Source organism: Pomacea canaliculata, linkage group LG13 (assembly GCF_003073045.1).
Source record: "Pomacea canaliculata isolate SZHN2017 linkage group LG13, ASM307304v1, whole genome shotgun sequence".
In the NCBI taxonomy this organism is placed as follows: domain Eukaryota; kingdom Metazoa; phylum Mollusca; class Gastropoda; order Architaenioglossa; family Ampullariidae; genus Pomacea; species Pomacea canaliculata.
In genome coordinates this window covers 12,559,785-12,575,689 of record NC_037602.1, presented here as the reverse complement: position 1 = coordinate 12,575,689, position 15,905 = coordinate 12,559,785, and the positions used below count along the sequence as shown (strand labels likewise).

Genomic DNA, 15,905 nt, shown 5'->3' with positions numbered 1-15,905 from the left:
GACAGTACAAATAGCTTGTCTGTGATGCATGACTTTGGGTTATTTGAAGCTGCTCGCTATGCTAACCCAGTTTTACCACAATACCATCCCAAGCAGCTTGACTGCCCTGCTCAACTTTGGTAAAATTCGTCGGGTTAAGGCTATTTTGGCTCATCTCCTGCGATGTATAGGGGGCTTTGAAAACTTCCAGGTGAGACATTTTCATTAAAGTCCAAATCAAATGCAAAATTATTTTTAAATGATTGAATTAATTATTATTATTAATTTCATTCTTTATAAGGAAATAATTCCCTTTAATTTGAGTAGCAAACTATGTTATATTTGCAAGATGCAAGCCTTTGAGCATCGCAGTTCTGACTTTGGGCAGCACATGATTGACATATGCTCATGACTTGCACTGGCTGTAGTCTTTAGTAGTTAAAATTTAGTTTCATATGCCTGTGCATTACTCAGAAATATTAATTAATAACTGATTAAACATTTGTCACAAGCTTATGAACAGTGTTGTGTTGCATTTGAGCCATATTTCATGTTTGACAGCCTGGCTTTACAGAACTGTTACTTTCTGGGGTTCAGAATTTTTTTTTTCGTTTAATTTCCATGGAGTTTAAGGTGCATTTTATGCCTTCTTGTCCCACACAACCATCCCCTAACAAACCCAGCAGTGTTATGTTTATTTATGTTTAAGAAGTCAATTTTGGTCTAAAGCAGCGGTTCTCAACCTGTGAGGCGCGTCCCCCCAGGGGGGCGCGAAGGTGGTCATTTTTTTTTAAAGTTTCTTATACCGGTATCAGTGAAATTAGCTTACATTGCTGGCTAAGGGGGGCGCGCGGACGTACTTTTGTTTGTCAGGGGGGCGTCAAAAGTAAAAGGTTGAGAACCGCTGGTCTAAAGACAAAATAGTAGCTGAAACTTAGTTTATTTGGTTTGTATTTATTTGTAAATTTTATTTAGCTTGTGGAAACTGTACTCTTGGTTTTTATTTTTATTTCTTTTTGAGTCTTGTTTTTGCATGCTGAAGTTTTTAAGCATGTGTGTCAGGATAGGGGATGGAGGTGGGGTAGGTTTAGAATTTTTTGGTTGATAATGTACTAAATTCTAGTGGCTCTTTGTGGGGGAAAATTGGTTAGGGTCCCATTTTTTCAGATTATTTTGTTCAATAAAAACCTTAAATGTGGCAACAAATTGAGAACTTTTGTAACAAAAAAGTTAAATGTGAACAATATGTGCTGGATGAGTAGAAGGTAGTGTGAGCTTGTCATTTTAAGAATTTTTCTGTGTTGAGGATTTTCTTAATTTTAAAATGTGTCCACAAGGATGAAAACCAAGAGTATGTATTTGTAATCTTGACTTTAATGCAGGATGCCTTTGTGACTGACGGTGATACTGAAGATGGAGTGCATCATCATGGCCGCACTTGGAGCATCTCCTTGAATACAAGTGGAGGTAACCCAGAAGATGCTGCTGTGATTCCTGATGTGGAAGACTTCCCTGACTTCCTGGAGGTCAGCTCTATACCTCCGCTCCCAATCTATGCACTCATCTCTGCTGATGCAGACAACACAGTCCTGAACACAGAGATTGCTAATGTGGCCGGCACTGCAGACCAAGGGCATCCAGAGCAGGACTACACAGACTTGTTCAACACACAGATTGTTGATGAAACAGAAGAGCTAGACCTGTCTTCATCATTGGAGGACACCAATAAGAAGCGCCGGCATCAACTAGTCACCTTCTGGTCAGTGCATACCTAGGGGCCATTTGGCTTCTTTTAATGGAATATATATTAAATTACAACAATCAATGTCTAATTTAATCTAACATAATCTGATGTTTTAATTAGCTTCAATAGATTTCTTTTTAATCTTAGTCTGATTCTCAGACGTAATCTTAAAGATTTATTTACAGTAGCTTAACAGCTTCCAAAAGTTAACAATATAAAGACACAGTATTTTGGGTCGGAACAATACTAATAGTTTTGAGACATGTTTTTGTAAAGATCAGATGTGGTGAGCTTTAGTATATTTTATGTTTTATTGTAAAGCCCTTTCAATTTTTGGGAAATGTACAATATTTGAGGACGAATGCCTTTGCTAGCATTGCTGTCTTAGATTGCATCAGTTTGGCTTATCAGCAGTGGGATTCTAGTATGCAAGGAAAACTTCTATAAAAAAAATAGACTGAAAGCAGAGACAAGATAGACCAGGTATTCCTGAGCTTGCAGGTAATACTAGGGTAGCTTCCACTTGAACCACTTAGAAACCCTTTGGTGAGGCACAGGAGGTCCCTCACTGCAACGTAGTTCTGTTTACTCTAGGCCAGTGGTTCTTAACCTTGTTTGAAGTACCGAACCCACAAGTTTCATATGCACATTCACCGAACCCTTCTTTAGTGTCATCACAAATTGTGGGTGTGTCTTGACCTCTGTGGCGGAAGCTCCGCCGAACCCCTGAGGCCGACTCACCGAACCCCTAGGGTTCGATCGAACCCCAGTTAAGAACCACTGCTCTAGGCACATTAGATCCTGTACATCTTATAGATGCGTATAGAAAAATTTCGTGATGATGCATCATGGGGAAATTATTGTTTTGTATTTATTATTCTGTCCATTTTTTTGCAGGCAAACCCATATGCATTCTTGCCTGCCCACTCAAAATTACTAGGGCGACAGCTTATGCGTATATCTCTGCCAGGCTTGTCCTCCTTAGACCAAATGTACCTTGTGGCACTGGCTGATACAGTGGCACATACCAAGATGGACTTTGCTGACCGGTTTCAGCAAGACGATATCAAGGAGGCCAATGGTATGACATGAATTTGTGACATTTTTATTTAATTGCTATTACTCAGATTGCAAAGCATCAAGTTTTAATGGCAACATTTTTTGGTGAGAGTGGGGGAGAGGAGATCTGTGAGATGGGCTGTTCAACTGCTTTTGTACAAATCATAAATAAATGTCACTTTTTGTTTTGTTTTGTTTTTTTTGAAAGGAAGTAGTTCTCATTATGTGAAAATATGTTTTTGTGCAGGATCACTTGCAAATGACAGTCAGGTCAACATAAGCCAAGCAACTGGTAAGCTAACCTGATCTTTTCAAAACAGTTATAGTGCTTTGTATAAGTAATTAAGGTATGAAGAAAGCCACTAAAGACCCACATTGACCAATTTCATTTTGATGTACGAGTGAGAAAAGTCTTGGGGAGATGTCTAACAGAATATTTCTGGCTGTAGAGTCCATGGATGACTGTGGCCTGCGGTTTTTATTGGCGGTGCGTCAGCACATCTACCTCTTGAGCACCCTTCCTCCAACACAGCGAGCAATTTTACAACATCAGGGCCTGCAGTCGTACTTCTTGGTCTGGGCTTTCCATTCAGAGGCAACAGAGGTGAACAGTTTTTTTTTTTTAAAATATCTTGTGGTCAACTAATTTTCCTAAAGGTTTTTTTAAAAAAAAATTATTTATAGTGCTACCCATGGTCATTCACTTCAACATACAATCCCTAATGCACATACTGAGTAGCTACTGTGCCCAGTTTTAAATAATGACAAGTTCCCATTGCCAGATTCAGATAACACTGTTTTTCAGCCTAGTCTATAAGCTAAAGAGTTCTTCCAGACAAAGTTCTGTTCAAAATGCATGATTCAGTAGTTTTTATATTCTACTATTAACACCTTTCTAGGAGCTTCTGTCCATGATACCCTGCATGCAAAAGGAAAAACCCACATGGGATGAGCTTCGGCAATTTGGTGCTGGCTGGTGGGTCACCAACATAACGGTACTTGCGCACCATGATAGAACAAGTGGCCAAGGCAGCCTTCCAGGCAGATAAAAATCCTCTAGACTCTGCATTGTTTTACCTTGCTATGCGCAAGAAAATGGTTCTTTGGGGGCTCTACAGGTAAGAAATGTATAAGATAGCCATCAGCCGTAGCAACTGTTTCCTCACTAATAGATAGTGAGGTTGAAATTAAGCCATCTTCATTTTCTTGTAAAAACGTTCCCATGCTATATTGTAAGAAGTTAGTCGTTGTTTCAACACCTTTTTAAAGCCCACAGCTTCTTCTTGTTGCCAATGTGTCAGGTGTCCAAAAAGAGTAACATTGTCTATATTCTTTTCATCTGCCCCTGGATGTGCAAACAGCAAATGATCTCCAGATATCTGCTATGTTTTGTCGGTGTAGGTCAGTGGAAAACCAGAGAATGGCAGACTTCTTTAAGAATGATTTTGGCGAAGATCGCTGGCGGAAAGCAGCTCTGAAGAATGCATTTGCTTTGCTGGGCAAACAGATGTTCCGTGAAGCTGCTGCATTTTTTCTTCTTGGAGATTCCCTGAAGGATGCAGTGGAGGTTATATGACATGTCTTCTTATTATTTCATTTTTATGCACACGTGTACCTTCTATCCACAAATTCATGTGCGCACACAGAACTAGCTTAAAAGTCACTATTTTTCAGCATAGTGTTTTGTGATTATTACATGTAAGTACATTATAGAAAAAAGAAATGAAGTGGCAAATTGAGCTTAAATAGATGAGGACATTCTAAATGGTTTCCACTCAGAGTATGAATTTCAAAATGTAATTTAATTAATTTTTTAAATCACTTATCTTAGGCAGTACAAGAGGGCCAACCATTTTGTTGTCAAGTGATGTCATCTAACATGTTTGGCACTAAGTTTGGTCTCTTAAGTATGATCATCAAAACACTGGCATCTGGAAATAGTTTCGTACGATGTTAGACTTGAGAAGAGCAAGGAAAGCTAAGCGGACAAGGCTGCCATGACAGAGTATATGAAAAGGTTTCTCCGAAGTCATAATTAGGGTCAGAAACATGGCAGCCTGTGAGAACAAAATGCTTTAGACATGATTGTAAGTAAACAGATCATTTGAAAGCCCAAAATTTGGGCAGAAATGATTCAGAATTTCAGTTTCTATTATTTCAGCCCAGTTTACTGTTTCACATGACATTTCCTGTAACATTGAAAATTTGGTTGTGGGCTTGCTTAGGTACTTTTGGACAAGACCAACGACCTCCAGCTAGCTCTGGTCATATGTCGTCTGTACAATCCAGAAGATGCAATGCCACAGTCTGTGCGCAGGCTGCTTTATGAAAAATCCTGGGGCGAGATGAAAATGGGGAAAACTATAGTCCACGCAAAGCTCACCCTGACCCCTTCCTAAGGTCAATGTCATTCTGGATGTTGAAAGACTACCAGGCTGCTCTACAGACTTTGCTTGAGGTAGCTGTGGCATTTTGGAGGCCATCATGTTTTGTGTATATATGTAATGCAGTGGAAATTTGAGACTGCTTTTTCAATTAATGGTTTTCATGTTTAATTGCATGTTGAGAATTGATTCAAGGCTAGAAGCCATAAACCCTTATTTATGAAAGTCAACAACACAACTATTTGCATAAGAGGAAGTGAGCTTTGGATTCCTGAACTGTAGATGACTGACTGGCCCTTGATGCTGATCCTCACTGGTCCTTGATGCTGTAGACTCTTGACTCTTGCAGGACAATACTGGACGCAAGACTACTAATAACATTGGTGATCCAGACACTGCTTCCACCAAACCAAACATCTTCAACTTCTACAACTACCTTCGGACGCATCCATTGTTGCTGAGACTTCAGCTGTCTGCAACTTCACTCAAGAAAAGACGTGCTATTCTTACAGGTAAATTGACTTTTCTTTTCTTTTTCTGTGCAAATTGCTGTGCATGTTTGAATGCATGGGTGGCAAATTGGTTGGGCAAAGGTGTTTAGGTGCAGAGAATTTTTTGTTGTTGTAAACACATGAGCGTTTCTTCAAAAGGCTTAATAGGTATGCAAATATTGATCACTATTATAATTATTAAATCTTAAGAGGAAAAACTATAGCAACAATGCTGCTGTTAAAGATAAACTGTCATTTATAATATTACATCAAGTAACTTTGCTCTTGAAAATAATTTTGTTAATGGCAAAATATGTGTTTTATTCTAGGAAGTTTTATTATCCAGAAGAATATCAGGATTTGATGTCGCTTGATTTTTGCAGGTTTTACGCGAGCCAATAGTGTGGCTGTATCAGATAAAATCACCACCATTGACCGGGTGACACCAACAGAGCGAAGGCTTTTTTTTGCCACAGCCCACACACATTTCAAAAATGGCTGTCCTTTCCTGGCTTTAGAGGTTCTTTCAAAGCTGCCACCAGTTGTGGAGGCTGACATAGAGAAAGAGCAGGAGATTGCAACACAGCGACGCATGTCTCTCGTTCAGGTGAAATAGATGTGTTTATATGAGACTTTGTTTTAAACTATAGAATATTTACCTTCATTGAACTTCCCATGTTGTGTTTGCACAACCATTGTCATCTTGACAATATATCTGCTTACATTTTGTTTACATCAATTTGTTTGTATTCTTAGCAAGTTGTTTTTAATTGTTGTTTAATTTGATCAGAATAGTTAAAGCCTTCTGTTGGCTTTTTGTATGATTTACCTTTTAAATAATGTTTGAAAAAATATTTGCAGCTTGTATTACGGGTCTGACTGCATTTTATCAATCTTTTGGTCTCTCTGAGGCCTTCTTATTTAGTTCATATTTGTTTAGAAAACTATATAGTGTACTGATCCTATTAAACAGTTATTTTTACATAACCAATATTGTGTTAGAATTTTTTGATCGAGCAAGGCAGTGTTAATTAGTACTTTGTAATGAAGCTAATATTTTGTTACAGGGCAGTATAAGCACTGGCACTTTGCAAGAAGATGTTATCGAAGAATCAGATGAGAGTTCTCTAGTAAGCAAGCCATCAGACAATGGCATGAGTGGTCCTTTCATCAATGGTGATGCTGACCAATCAAACAAGTTTGACTGGAGCCAGCCCCTGACTGGGACCAATTTCAGCAGCAATACGGCTGACAGTTTTGATTGGAGCACTCCTCTTACTAATCGTGTTCGTTTTGATGATGAGAATCAAGCTTGATCTCACCTTGAGCAGTCACTCCGATGAGGAAGAGGAAGAGGAAGGTGAGTATTTTAGTTCTGTGTGTGTGTGTGTTTGTAAGAGTAGGTGATGGATGAACACATCTGCCTCTCTATGCATATGGAACCACAGGGAATGATTTTGTCAGATGTTCTGGATGACAGAACTTCCATGCAGCATAAAAATGTCATTGTCAGAGTGTTGTAAATATTTCACTCGACCAGATGCTGATATACTAGCAGGAAAACACCCTGTGAAAATTGAACTGACAGAAGCAGTTGATGACTATGAACATGATGACAATAACACAGAAGATGCTGAATCATCAGACCAGAAAATAGACATCATGGCACAACAGTTCAAGTTTATTGCTTGTCTCAAGGTTAGTTGCAACTTTAACCTTGACATTTACTGCTTATTTCAAGAGGGTTTTTTTTTAGGTTATTAATAGATCTTTAAAGAAATAAAATATCAAAGCAGATCATAAACAGTTTGTTTGTACTGTTGGATACTCTGTGTATGGCAGGTGGTTCACTATGACTAGGCCAAAGTATGTGTAAGGTGGAACCCAACCATTCTCTTCTACTTCCATTTACTTTAGTCAGGTGCCCATCACTAATTTGGAGGAAGAAAAAATATTCCAGTCACTGGCTTTCTTTCTGCTCTAAACTTGTGTACACTATCAGGCTACATTGATATTTAGCTTTAATAGGTAATACTGTAGTTTAATGAATATGCAACTTCCTGCAGCTGTAACATAATATAAGTATATTTTTTTTCTTTTGATACCTTGTTTCAAGATATTTTGAGAGCTCTGATGCTATTGTTTTCCTGTGTTACTTTAGTTTGTGCAGGTGTTTATAGCTTAACTGCTGGTGCTGTGACTGTGATGGTGTTTATAGCATAGTTGATTGTGCTTGTAACTATGATGGTATATATAGCGTAGCTGGTGGTGCTAGTGACTACAGTGGTGCTGAAGGAGGAGGTGAGTGCTGGCAACATTTTGTTCATCTGTTTGTGCTCATGTGAAGGTGATGATGGAGGAGTTGAGCACACTGGCAACAGGCTTTGAAGTGGATGGTGGTCAACTGCGTTACCAGCTGTACGTGTGGCTAGAGAAAGAAGTAGAGGTACTCAAGGTCCTCTGTAACTATGGGCAGACGAAGAAATGGTGCCAGGCATTCCTGACGGTAAGAAGCTTAAAGGGACTGAACTTTTGTTCTGTTTTCAACATTTACGCTCATTTTTATTTTTAACCAATCTTAGCTCAATCGCTGCGCAAGGCTTCTATTAGGTCACATTATGCTAGTTTATTGAGTCAATTGAAACTAATAATAAGAGATCAGTGTGGAATTCAGTCACTTATTAGACATCGCTCAAGAATATTTATTTTTGAAAAAGAATGATAAGTACAAATTGAGCTCAATGACTGTAAACAAACTATACAGTCTGCATGATCTACATCACTTCTAGCCTGACATTATTGTGAGATATAGCAATTCTTCACTAGCCACTATTGGCATATGACATTGTTACTAGATGTTTAAGTGATTCTTTACTAGCCACTAGTACTATATAACATAGTTGTTAAATGCTAGAGTGATTCCTTACTGGCTGCTATTGCCATATAACATAGTTTCAGATGCTGAAGTGATTTTTTTACTAGTTACCATATAACATTATTATCAGATGCTGAGACCTTTAAGAGATACTGCTGTCAAACTAATATGCTATTGTTGTTGGACATAAAAGTGACTAATAGCTGCCCTAACTTGGTTACTTACATAGCACCATATCTCAACCCTATGGGCTTGTTCACTGGGCTTTACACTGGGCTTTGCAGAAACTGTGAGAATCTTAATAAATATCAATAGCAGCAGACAATGACAAATGAAGAACTAGGCAAAGCCTAAGCAACATGCCAAGGTTGAAGATTGAAAGTCAGTGACATATTGAAAAGCATGTTTACGAGAAAGGAAATATTGACCAGCAACATCACATGAAACAGTAGAAGGTAATCATTGTTGGAGTCAGTTTGCTGCTACTGAAGATGTCCATTAGTCATTCATCCCTTAACTGGTACTTGTTATTAGGGGGGAGCACATGGATAACTTAAGTGGAATGTCATTGTGGATCATCAGCCTCCAGATGACGTCCCTGTCTACACTGTCGAATGCCTTCTCGAAGTCCACAAAAGTTATATAGAGAGAGGACTGCCACTCAATAGACTGCTTAATGATGATACAGAGGGTGACAATGTGGTCAGTGCATGAAGCCCTGCTTGTTCTGGTCTCAGTATATTTTCTAGTGCCTTCTTCAGTCTCTCTAGAATTATCCTTGATAGGACTTTACTGGGGATGGACACCAGCATGATCTCTCGCCAATTGTTGCACTGAGAGAGGTCTCCTTTCTTCAGTAACTTGGCCAGGTAGCCTAGTTTCCAGTCTATTGGTACTAGCTCTTGTTCCCAGATCTTGTGTAGAAGGGGCTGTAAAATTGTTGCTGTTGTTTCTGGGTCTGCCTTTAATGCTTCTGGGGATATGCCATGGAGGCCTGCTGCTTTGTCACTTTTCATGCTTTTGATAGCTTTGATGATTTCTGTCTTAGTGGGAGGGCTGGTGTTGACATGAAGTTGTTCACTTGCTGGTGGTATTTCAGGTAAAGATGATGGACGAGGTCAATTCAGGATCTTTTCAAAGTGTTCCATCCAGCGGTCTCTTTGTCCTGCATCATTTGTTATGGTCTTGCCATCTTCGCTTATTTGGGTTAATACTCCTGCCTGACAGAGTTCATGTTATTTCGTATAGTCGCTTTATGCTTCCATGTATAGTTGCTGTCTCTGCTTCCTCTGTCACTCTGTCAGTTCATGGGTGAAGCGTCTCTTGTCCTCTGTGCAGACCTCTTCACTTGGCGGTTGGCTTCCCAATATTCAGTTCTGAAATCTTCCTTCTCTTGTTGATCTTGACAGTGGTTGAGCTCCTGTTTTAGTCCCTTGATTCTTGAATGCCTGGATTCTCCTCTTCATGTTGGCAAGCTGATTCCACGTTTCACTTCCATAATGAAGAATCTGTACTATGAGGACTTGTACAACTACTTTGTAGTAAACCTGAGGTTAGGGTTGTGTCAGGCTCTGTCCAACGTAGCTATTGCCGCTGTTGCTTTTGCAACCCTGATGCAGATATGTTGTGGAGTTGCCATCCTTGTAGATGGTGGCTCCCAAGCACTTAAGCCAGGCCCTGTTCATGTAGATCTCTGATTTGCCATTGCCCTGACTTAACTCTTATCATGGCTGGTGTCCAGTCCATATGTGTTTGAACTGTCTATCTGTTGGTAAGATCTTGCAGTTCTTTTTGGTGCCTGCTACCAGATCTTTTGTTTGTCAAAGCATAGGTTGTAATTTGTCTTTCTACCAATGTAAATTGATGTTTGGTGGTGATGGAGGGTTTTGCACAGGATGTTCCCCAAAAAGATGTTGAACAGCACCATTGATAGGGAATGCCCTTGATGTACACCTACTGTATTGGTATATATAACCTATCTGGTTATCCAGCAGAACTGCGCTCATTGAGCTATTATACAGCACTTCAATGACTTTGACAAGGTCTTCAATGTTGAATTTTCTCATCATGTCATAGTGCCTCATACCAGATTCTGTCAAAAACCATTTTAAAATCTATGAAGTTGGGGTAAGAATGATGTTGAAGATGCTTCTCAATTGAGATGTGACAGATGTACTCAGCTGTGCTCTTGGCTGGTCTGAAGCTAACCTGTTCTTCTGTTAGCTGTTCCTCAACATTAGAGCTGGTACTGTGTCAAAAAGAAAAAAGACCAAGTCAGTGGCATACTCTTGACTATAAATCATTAAGTACGTTAATCAGTGTGTACTTTTGTTTAGCGGAGAAGAATAAATCTGATTCATCTGCAAAACTAGTTACAACATAGGTAATGCAAGTAAGATAACCACTAACTGACATCACGCAAACAATAAGGGAGAACTTAAGACTGTTTTGTGAAATGACATAACATATCCTTTTATGTATGAAATGTTTGTTCAGCCCAGCCCAGCATTCAAAAAAAATTTATTCTCTGTATAATGTATGGGATATTTTGATACCAATGCTGACTGGAAGTACGTTGTTTTTACTAATGTATGGCAGATTTAGATACCAGTCAGGATTCTGATGACTTTGAAACACTGGGTGGAAGACAGCGCAACTTGTCATTTCGGTCAGACACATCAAGAGCATCACTACATGAAGTAATTCTGGCAGACAAACAAGATCTGGAATCTAAAGAGCGCCGACTTGCAAAACGCAAAAGTTGGCTAAAGCAGAATCAACATCTTCTGCGAACATTGATCTCATACAGCATATTACAGGTACATAAAGCAAAACGATAGATGGACTGTGTTATCAACACAAACATTTTATATTGCCATAATAAAAACATGTGTTGAATTATACACACATTTTTTTAAAAAGTGATGAATATTCATTTGCTAGGAAGTGTTAGATTTACATTTATTTACTCAATAACTGAAAATCATCTAAACTGTAAGAGATTTTAACTTGTGAGTTTTATTTGTTTAAGAGTTATCAAGCATAGTGTTTTCCAGTATCAGGAGGAATACAAGAAGTATGTGCAAAAAAGGTAAAAGGAATATTGGAAACATAGACATGTACGCATCACACACACACTTTTTAGTTGATTGGATGCTTGTGTTGCCAGGGTTCCAGTGGTGGCGGCCTCGCCTCAGTCCGTATGGAACTTCTGCTTCTGCTTCAAGAACTTCAGCAGGAGCGACCTCAACAACAGCTTTTGTCTCCATTACCTTTCCCCACTACACTGCCTCTGCTGTCTGCCAGCTTGGCTAGCTCTCGCACTGTCATTGCTGATCCTATCCAGCACCTTCAGGGTCTGACACAAGATTTGCTCCATTCATTAATAGAAATGACCATACCTCCAGGTGTGACATCCAGCATGGCACAGGTTGGTCTCTTGTCACATTGTGCTTGTATAGTTGTTACAATCTTTAGATAAGAATTTGCGAAGTGACATTGCCCAAGGAACATAGTGATGACCGCTACTTTCTCATTGTGCCCACTTATGCACATGCCCACCCCTTCCATGTTCAAATAGACACTCTCTCACATACATCAGATACCACCCACATATTTCAACTCCACCACTGATTGCATGCATAGACATATCCAAACACACACCCAAGCATACAGGACTCGCACTCGTACATCTGTACAACACATACTACCCCTAGAAACCAAGAAGACACATTCCTGCCACAAGATGTTGTTTGAAAGGGTTAAGTAAACATATTTATGTATTATTTCAAAGGATGTTACTGAATAAACATACTGTAGTACCTGTTCATACAAGGAACAGCTTCGTGAACTTTGAAAAAAGTGTTGCCAAGAATTTAAGAATACAAGAATAGTATTAACTACCACACTGCACTTCAGTTCATCCTATAAATAAATTCTATGCTTTTGTGAAAGCAGTTTGTCTAATTTCAGGTTGTCACTATGAGGAACTTGTCTGTATCGCTGTCGTCCTGCATTTACCAATGTCTGTGTGACAGTGACAGTTTCTATGTCAACATGGCTCGAACCAATGATCCTGGCCTGGAAGGTTTCACCAAGTTTGTATTTGTTTTCTTATTTAACTGATTTAGAAATACCTCCTGGAAGTAGTAAGAGGTCATAGTTTATATATAGCGTTAGGAGAATGTGTGGTTTAAGAATGCAAGCTTTTCGTACAATGTGTGGTGGCAAGCTTTTCATAGTGTGTGTAGTGGCAAGCTTCTCATACAATGTGTAGTGTAAGAATGCAAGCTTTTCATGTAATGTGCAGCCCTGCTCTAATGATGGCAAGCAGCAGTCTCATGGCAGGCATCATGAAAACTAGACACCGCACAGACAGTTCTAACACTGATGAGGTTATCAACACTCACCCTGCCAAATGGCCAGGTAACGTGGCACAAAAATACTTAACTAGATGAAGAATACTTAAAAACTATGGAGTATTTGCATGAGAAGAAATCATCTTGCAGGGAGATCAACCAATCTGCTTTCATTCCAGAACCATGACTTTGAAAACTTATAAATAAATTCAAGTTCATTTACTTAAGTATTGAAATAAAGTTCATAATACCACATTGTGACAATATTATAATGTCACTTTTGCTTTAATTTGGCCATGCACAAATAGTCACAAGAATTTTTCCTTTTTAGAAAAATGTGACTTCTGTAAAGGGTCATTAAAGAAGCACAATTGACTGATATGCATTAATAAAGAGACTACAGTGAACAGGGGGAGGGAGTGGCATTTCAACCAAAAAACAGCTATGTCAATCTCCTGCCTGAGTCATATTAACCTGCCAGGACAATACTGCTCCACATTAGATCACATCATTCTAGCACCAAAAGTCCAGTTGACAAGCCTCAGGCTAAACGAATGCCCAAGCAGTGATGTCTGTTTCATGTTAACTGAACATCTACATAGACATTTAATAAGAACCTCTAAACTAAAGAGTACTAATGACAAAGGCTTTTTAAAAAAAATTGATTTGAGATTTTAACCGAATATCTGTATGTACATTTAATGCAAATCTCTAAAGAATGATGACCCAAAAAAATTGCATTATGTGCCACTGTGTGGTTTGTTTTCTGAACATGTGCTGCCAGTGGCCAATTTTTTTTAATGAAATAATGGCTGAACTTGTTGGAACAACATTTGGCTTTGTTGGTAATATTTGACATTAAAAGGTATGCCTGCGATCAGAGATCGATTTGTCTTTTGGGCATTCATCAATAAGACTATCTACTATCTGATGGAACAATATGGTCATTAAGATTCAACTCAGGTGGGTGGTAGATATGACTGAAGTGATATAGTCTGGGTCAAAAGGACAGGTGATCCAATGAAGAAGCAGTCCCATTCAAAATGTCCTTAATTTATTTTATGTTATTTCTGCTGAATATCACATTATGGGTGATAAACAATCAGCCAGAAGCAGTCTATTTAAAAAAATTTTTTTTCAACATGCAACTTCAGCAAGACAGTCATTATATAGTGCAAACTGTCATTGTTAATCGGGAAGATAGTCATAATAGAGATGATATTTATATAACAAAATACATCCTTGAAATAATTTTGGTCTTACTAAGGGGAGGGGGATGGTAAAGATTGTAATAAAGAGGTTTTACTATAGTAAATTTAATTACTAGACAACGGTAGCCTCAAAACAAGTAATGGTTTCTGCTTTGCTTCCTCTCATTATGTACCAAGCTGTTACTTCAGTGTATATTCTGCTACATGCATTTATGCATAATATACTGATTTATTTCCATACCATTGCTCAACTTTTGATGTAATGTGATTTTGACTTATCTTGTAGGTGTCACCTCGCTGCATGTGTTGCTCATGAGGGAGAAGGATGAGGATGCACCCAAGCTTCACGTGATGCTGTGTGAAGCATTGCTGGCTGTGTACGTCACTCTCCTTGTTACAGGGCTTGCGACCTATGACCCACAGATTCTCTACCGTCTGCTGGCTAACAAGCTGGACCAGCAGTCTTGGGGCGCTCTCTTTGGTGGTGGTGTGAAGACAGTTCTCAAAGTGGAAAAGAACATTCCCAGTGAGTTTTTTTCCCCCTTTTTTCGTGGGTCTGAGGGGAATGGGGGTGACTTTTACATTATATATATACCTACAGGTGTATTTAGGTGAGCAGGAAGTGCTGGAGGGAAGGGAGTGCATGGTAGTTTGTGCACATTTTCTAAATAGGCAATGGTCTTTGGTTCCTTAATTCTCAAATGTAGTAGTAGTAATAATAATAATAAAGTATATATGAATAATACTAATAAATATTAATAGAAGTATTATGATCAAGGAGTAGATTTCTGGAGAGTACACAGCTAGCACCAAGATTCAGCCTTGTTCTCCGCTGGACTTATGGCGTTGTCCTTCTCATGTTACTCCAATCAATTTTCTGTCTATTGGACCCACGTCACCATTTTTAATCTCTAATACGGATAAGTCCAGTGGTTTTATATACATTCTACCCCCAGAAGAAGACCATGCATCTATTATACCATCATGCTGTTTCAGGCGAATTAGTCTTTGTATATTAGATGAATGAGGTCTTCAGTGATAATAATGCCAGACCCCTTCAAGTGGCTACTCACTTTTATGACTCTTTCCAAGCTCCAAGATTCAGCCTTGTGATCTCTCTCGTTACACTTTGTGCACAGAGAAGAAAGTGTTCAACACAATAACTTTTGTACCAGCAATCATGAAGACAGTGAAATGTGCTACATGTCCTGCATGTGTTTATTGTTTGACAGAGGTTAGTGGTGACAGGATATCCCAGCAGCGCCTGAAGTTCAACATGCGTGTCATGGCTCCAATGAAAGAAACTTACAAGGAGAGGTTTGTGGCCCCGGAACTGAGCATGATCAGCTACTTCATGACCAAGGTATTACACCATCACTTCAGGCATCACCATTATGTCATCACTGCTTCCTTATTAGTACTTGATGTTTAAGGTTTTATGTTGTCATCTGCCTCATGGTCAGGGTATCAGATCATTGGGCATTTCAGTCTCACATTAATTCAAGATTACCACACTCTGCTATTGCGCTGTTCATGTCCTTGCTCTGGTCTGCCTTCCAAGCTTGTGATGCCCTACCAGCTAGAAAGTCCCTATGCTCATCTAATTTTCTGTCCTCACACATATATTATCATTCTTTTACACTCTTAGCATTGTAATCTGTGTGTGTCTATGTGTTTGAGTTTGCTTATCAATGTGCCACGAGGTGGGTCTGTTACCTCCTGACCAGTCCCAGCCAAGAGATGTGCAATGTACCGGCCCTTCTCCTGACTGGACCAAACGACTGGCCACACCAGCCCCCGGGCA

At 39.2% G+C, this 15,905-nt stretch overlaps 1 protein-coding gene across 1 annotated transcript in view; it reads left to right on the top strand.

The window, feature by feature from the left end:
* LOC112554441 (dmX-like protein 2) overlaps positions 1-15,905 on the top strand; it is a 71,891-nt gene that overhangs the window by 29,839 nt on the left and 26,147 nt on the right. The window contains 24 exon segments of the mRNA XM_025222216.1: positions 2-93; positions 95-190; positions 1,362-1,742; positions 2,621-2,804; positions 3,030-3,074; positions 3,232-3,386; positions 3,682-3,782; positions 3,784-3,900; positions 4,184-4,349; positions 5,008-5,149; positions 5,152-5,246; positions 5,516-5,678; positions 6,041-6,264; positions 6,725-6,971; positions 7,198-7,355; positions 8,005-8,163; positions 9,942-10,217; positions 10,703-10,805; positions 11,131-11,351; positions 11,702-11,962; positions 12,505-12,629; positions 12,842-12,957; positions 14,388-14,627; positions 15,334-15,464. Of these exon segments, the coding sequence (XP_025078001.1) occupies positions 2-93; positions 95-190; positions 1,362-1,742; positions 2,621-2,804; positions 3,030-3,074; positions 3,232-3,386; positions 3,682-3,782; positions 3,784-3,900; positions 4,184-4,349; positions 5,008-5,149; positions 5,152-5,246; positions 5,516-5,678; positions 6,041-6,264; positions 6,725-6,971; positions 7,198-7,355; positions 8,005-8,163; positions 9,942-10,217; positions 10,703-10,805; positions 11,131-11,351; positions 11,702-11,962; positions 12,505-12,629; positions 12,842-12,957; positions 14,388-14,627; positions 15,334-15,464 (3,998 nt within the window).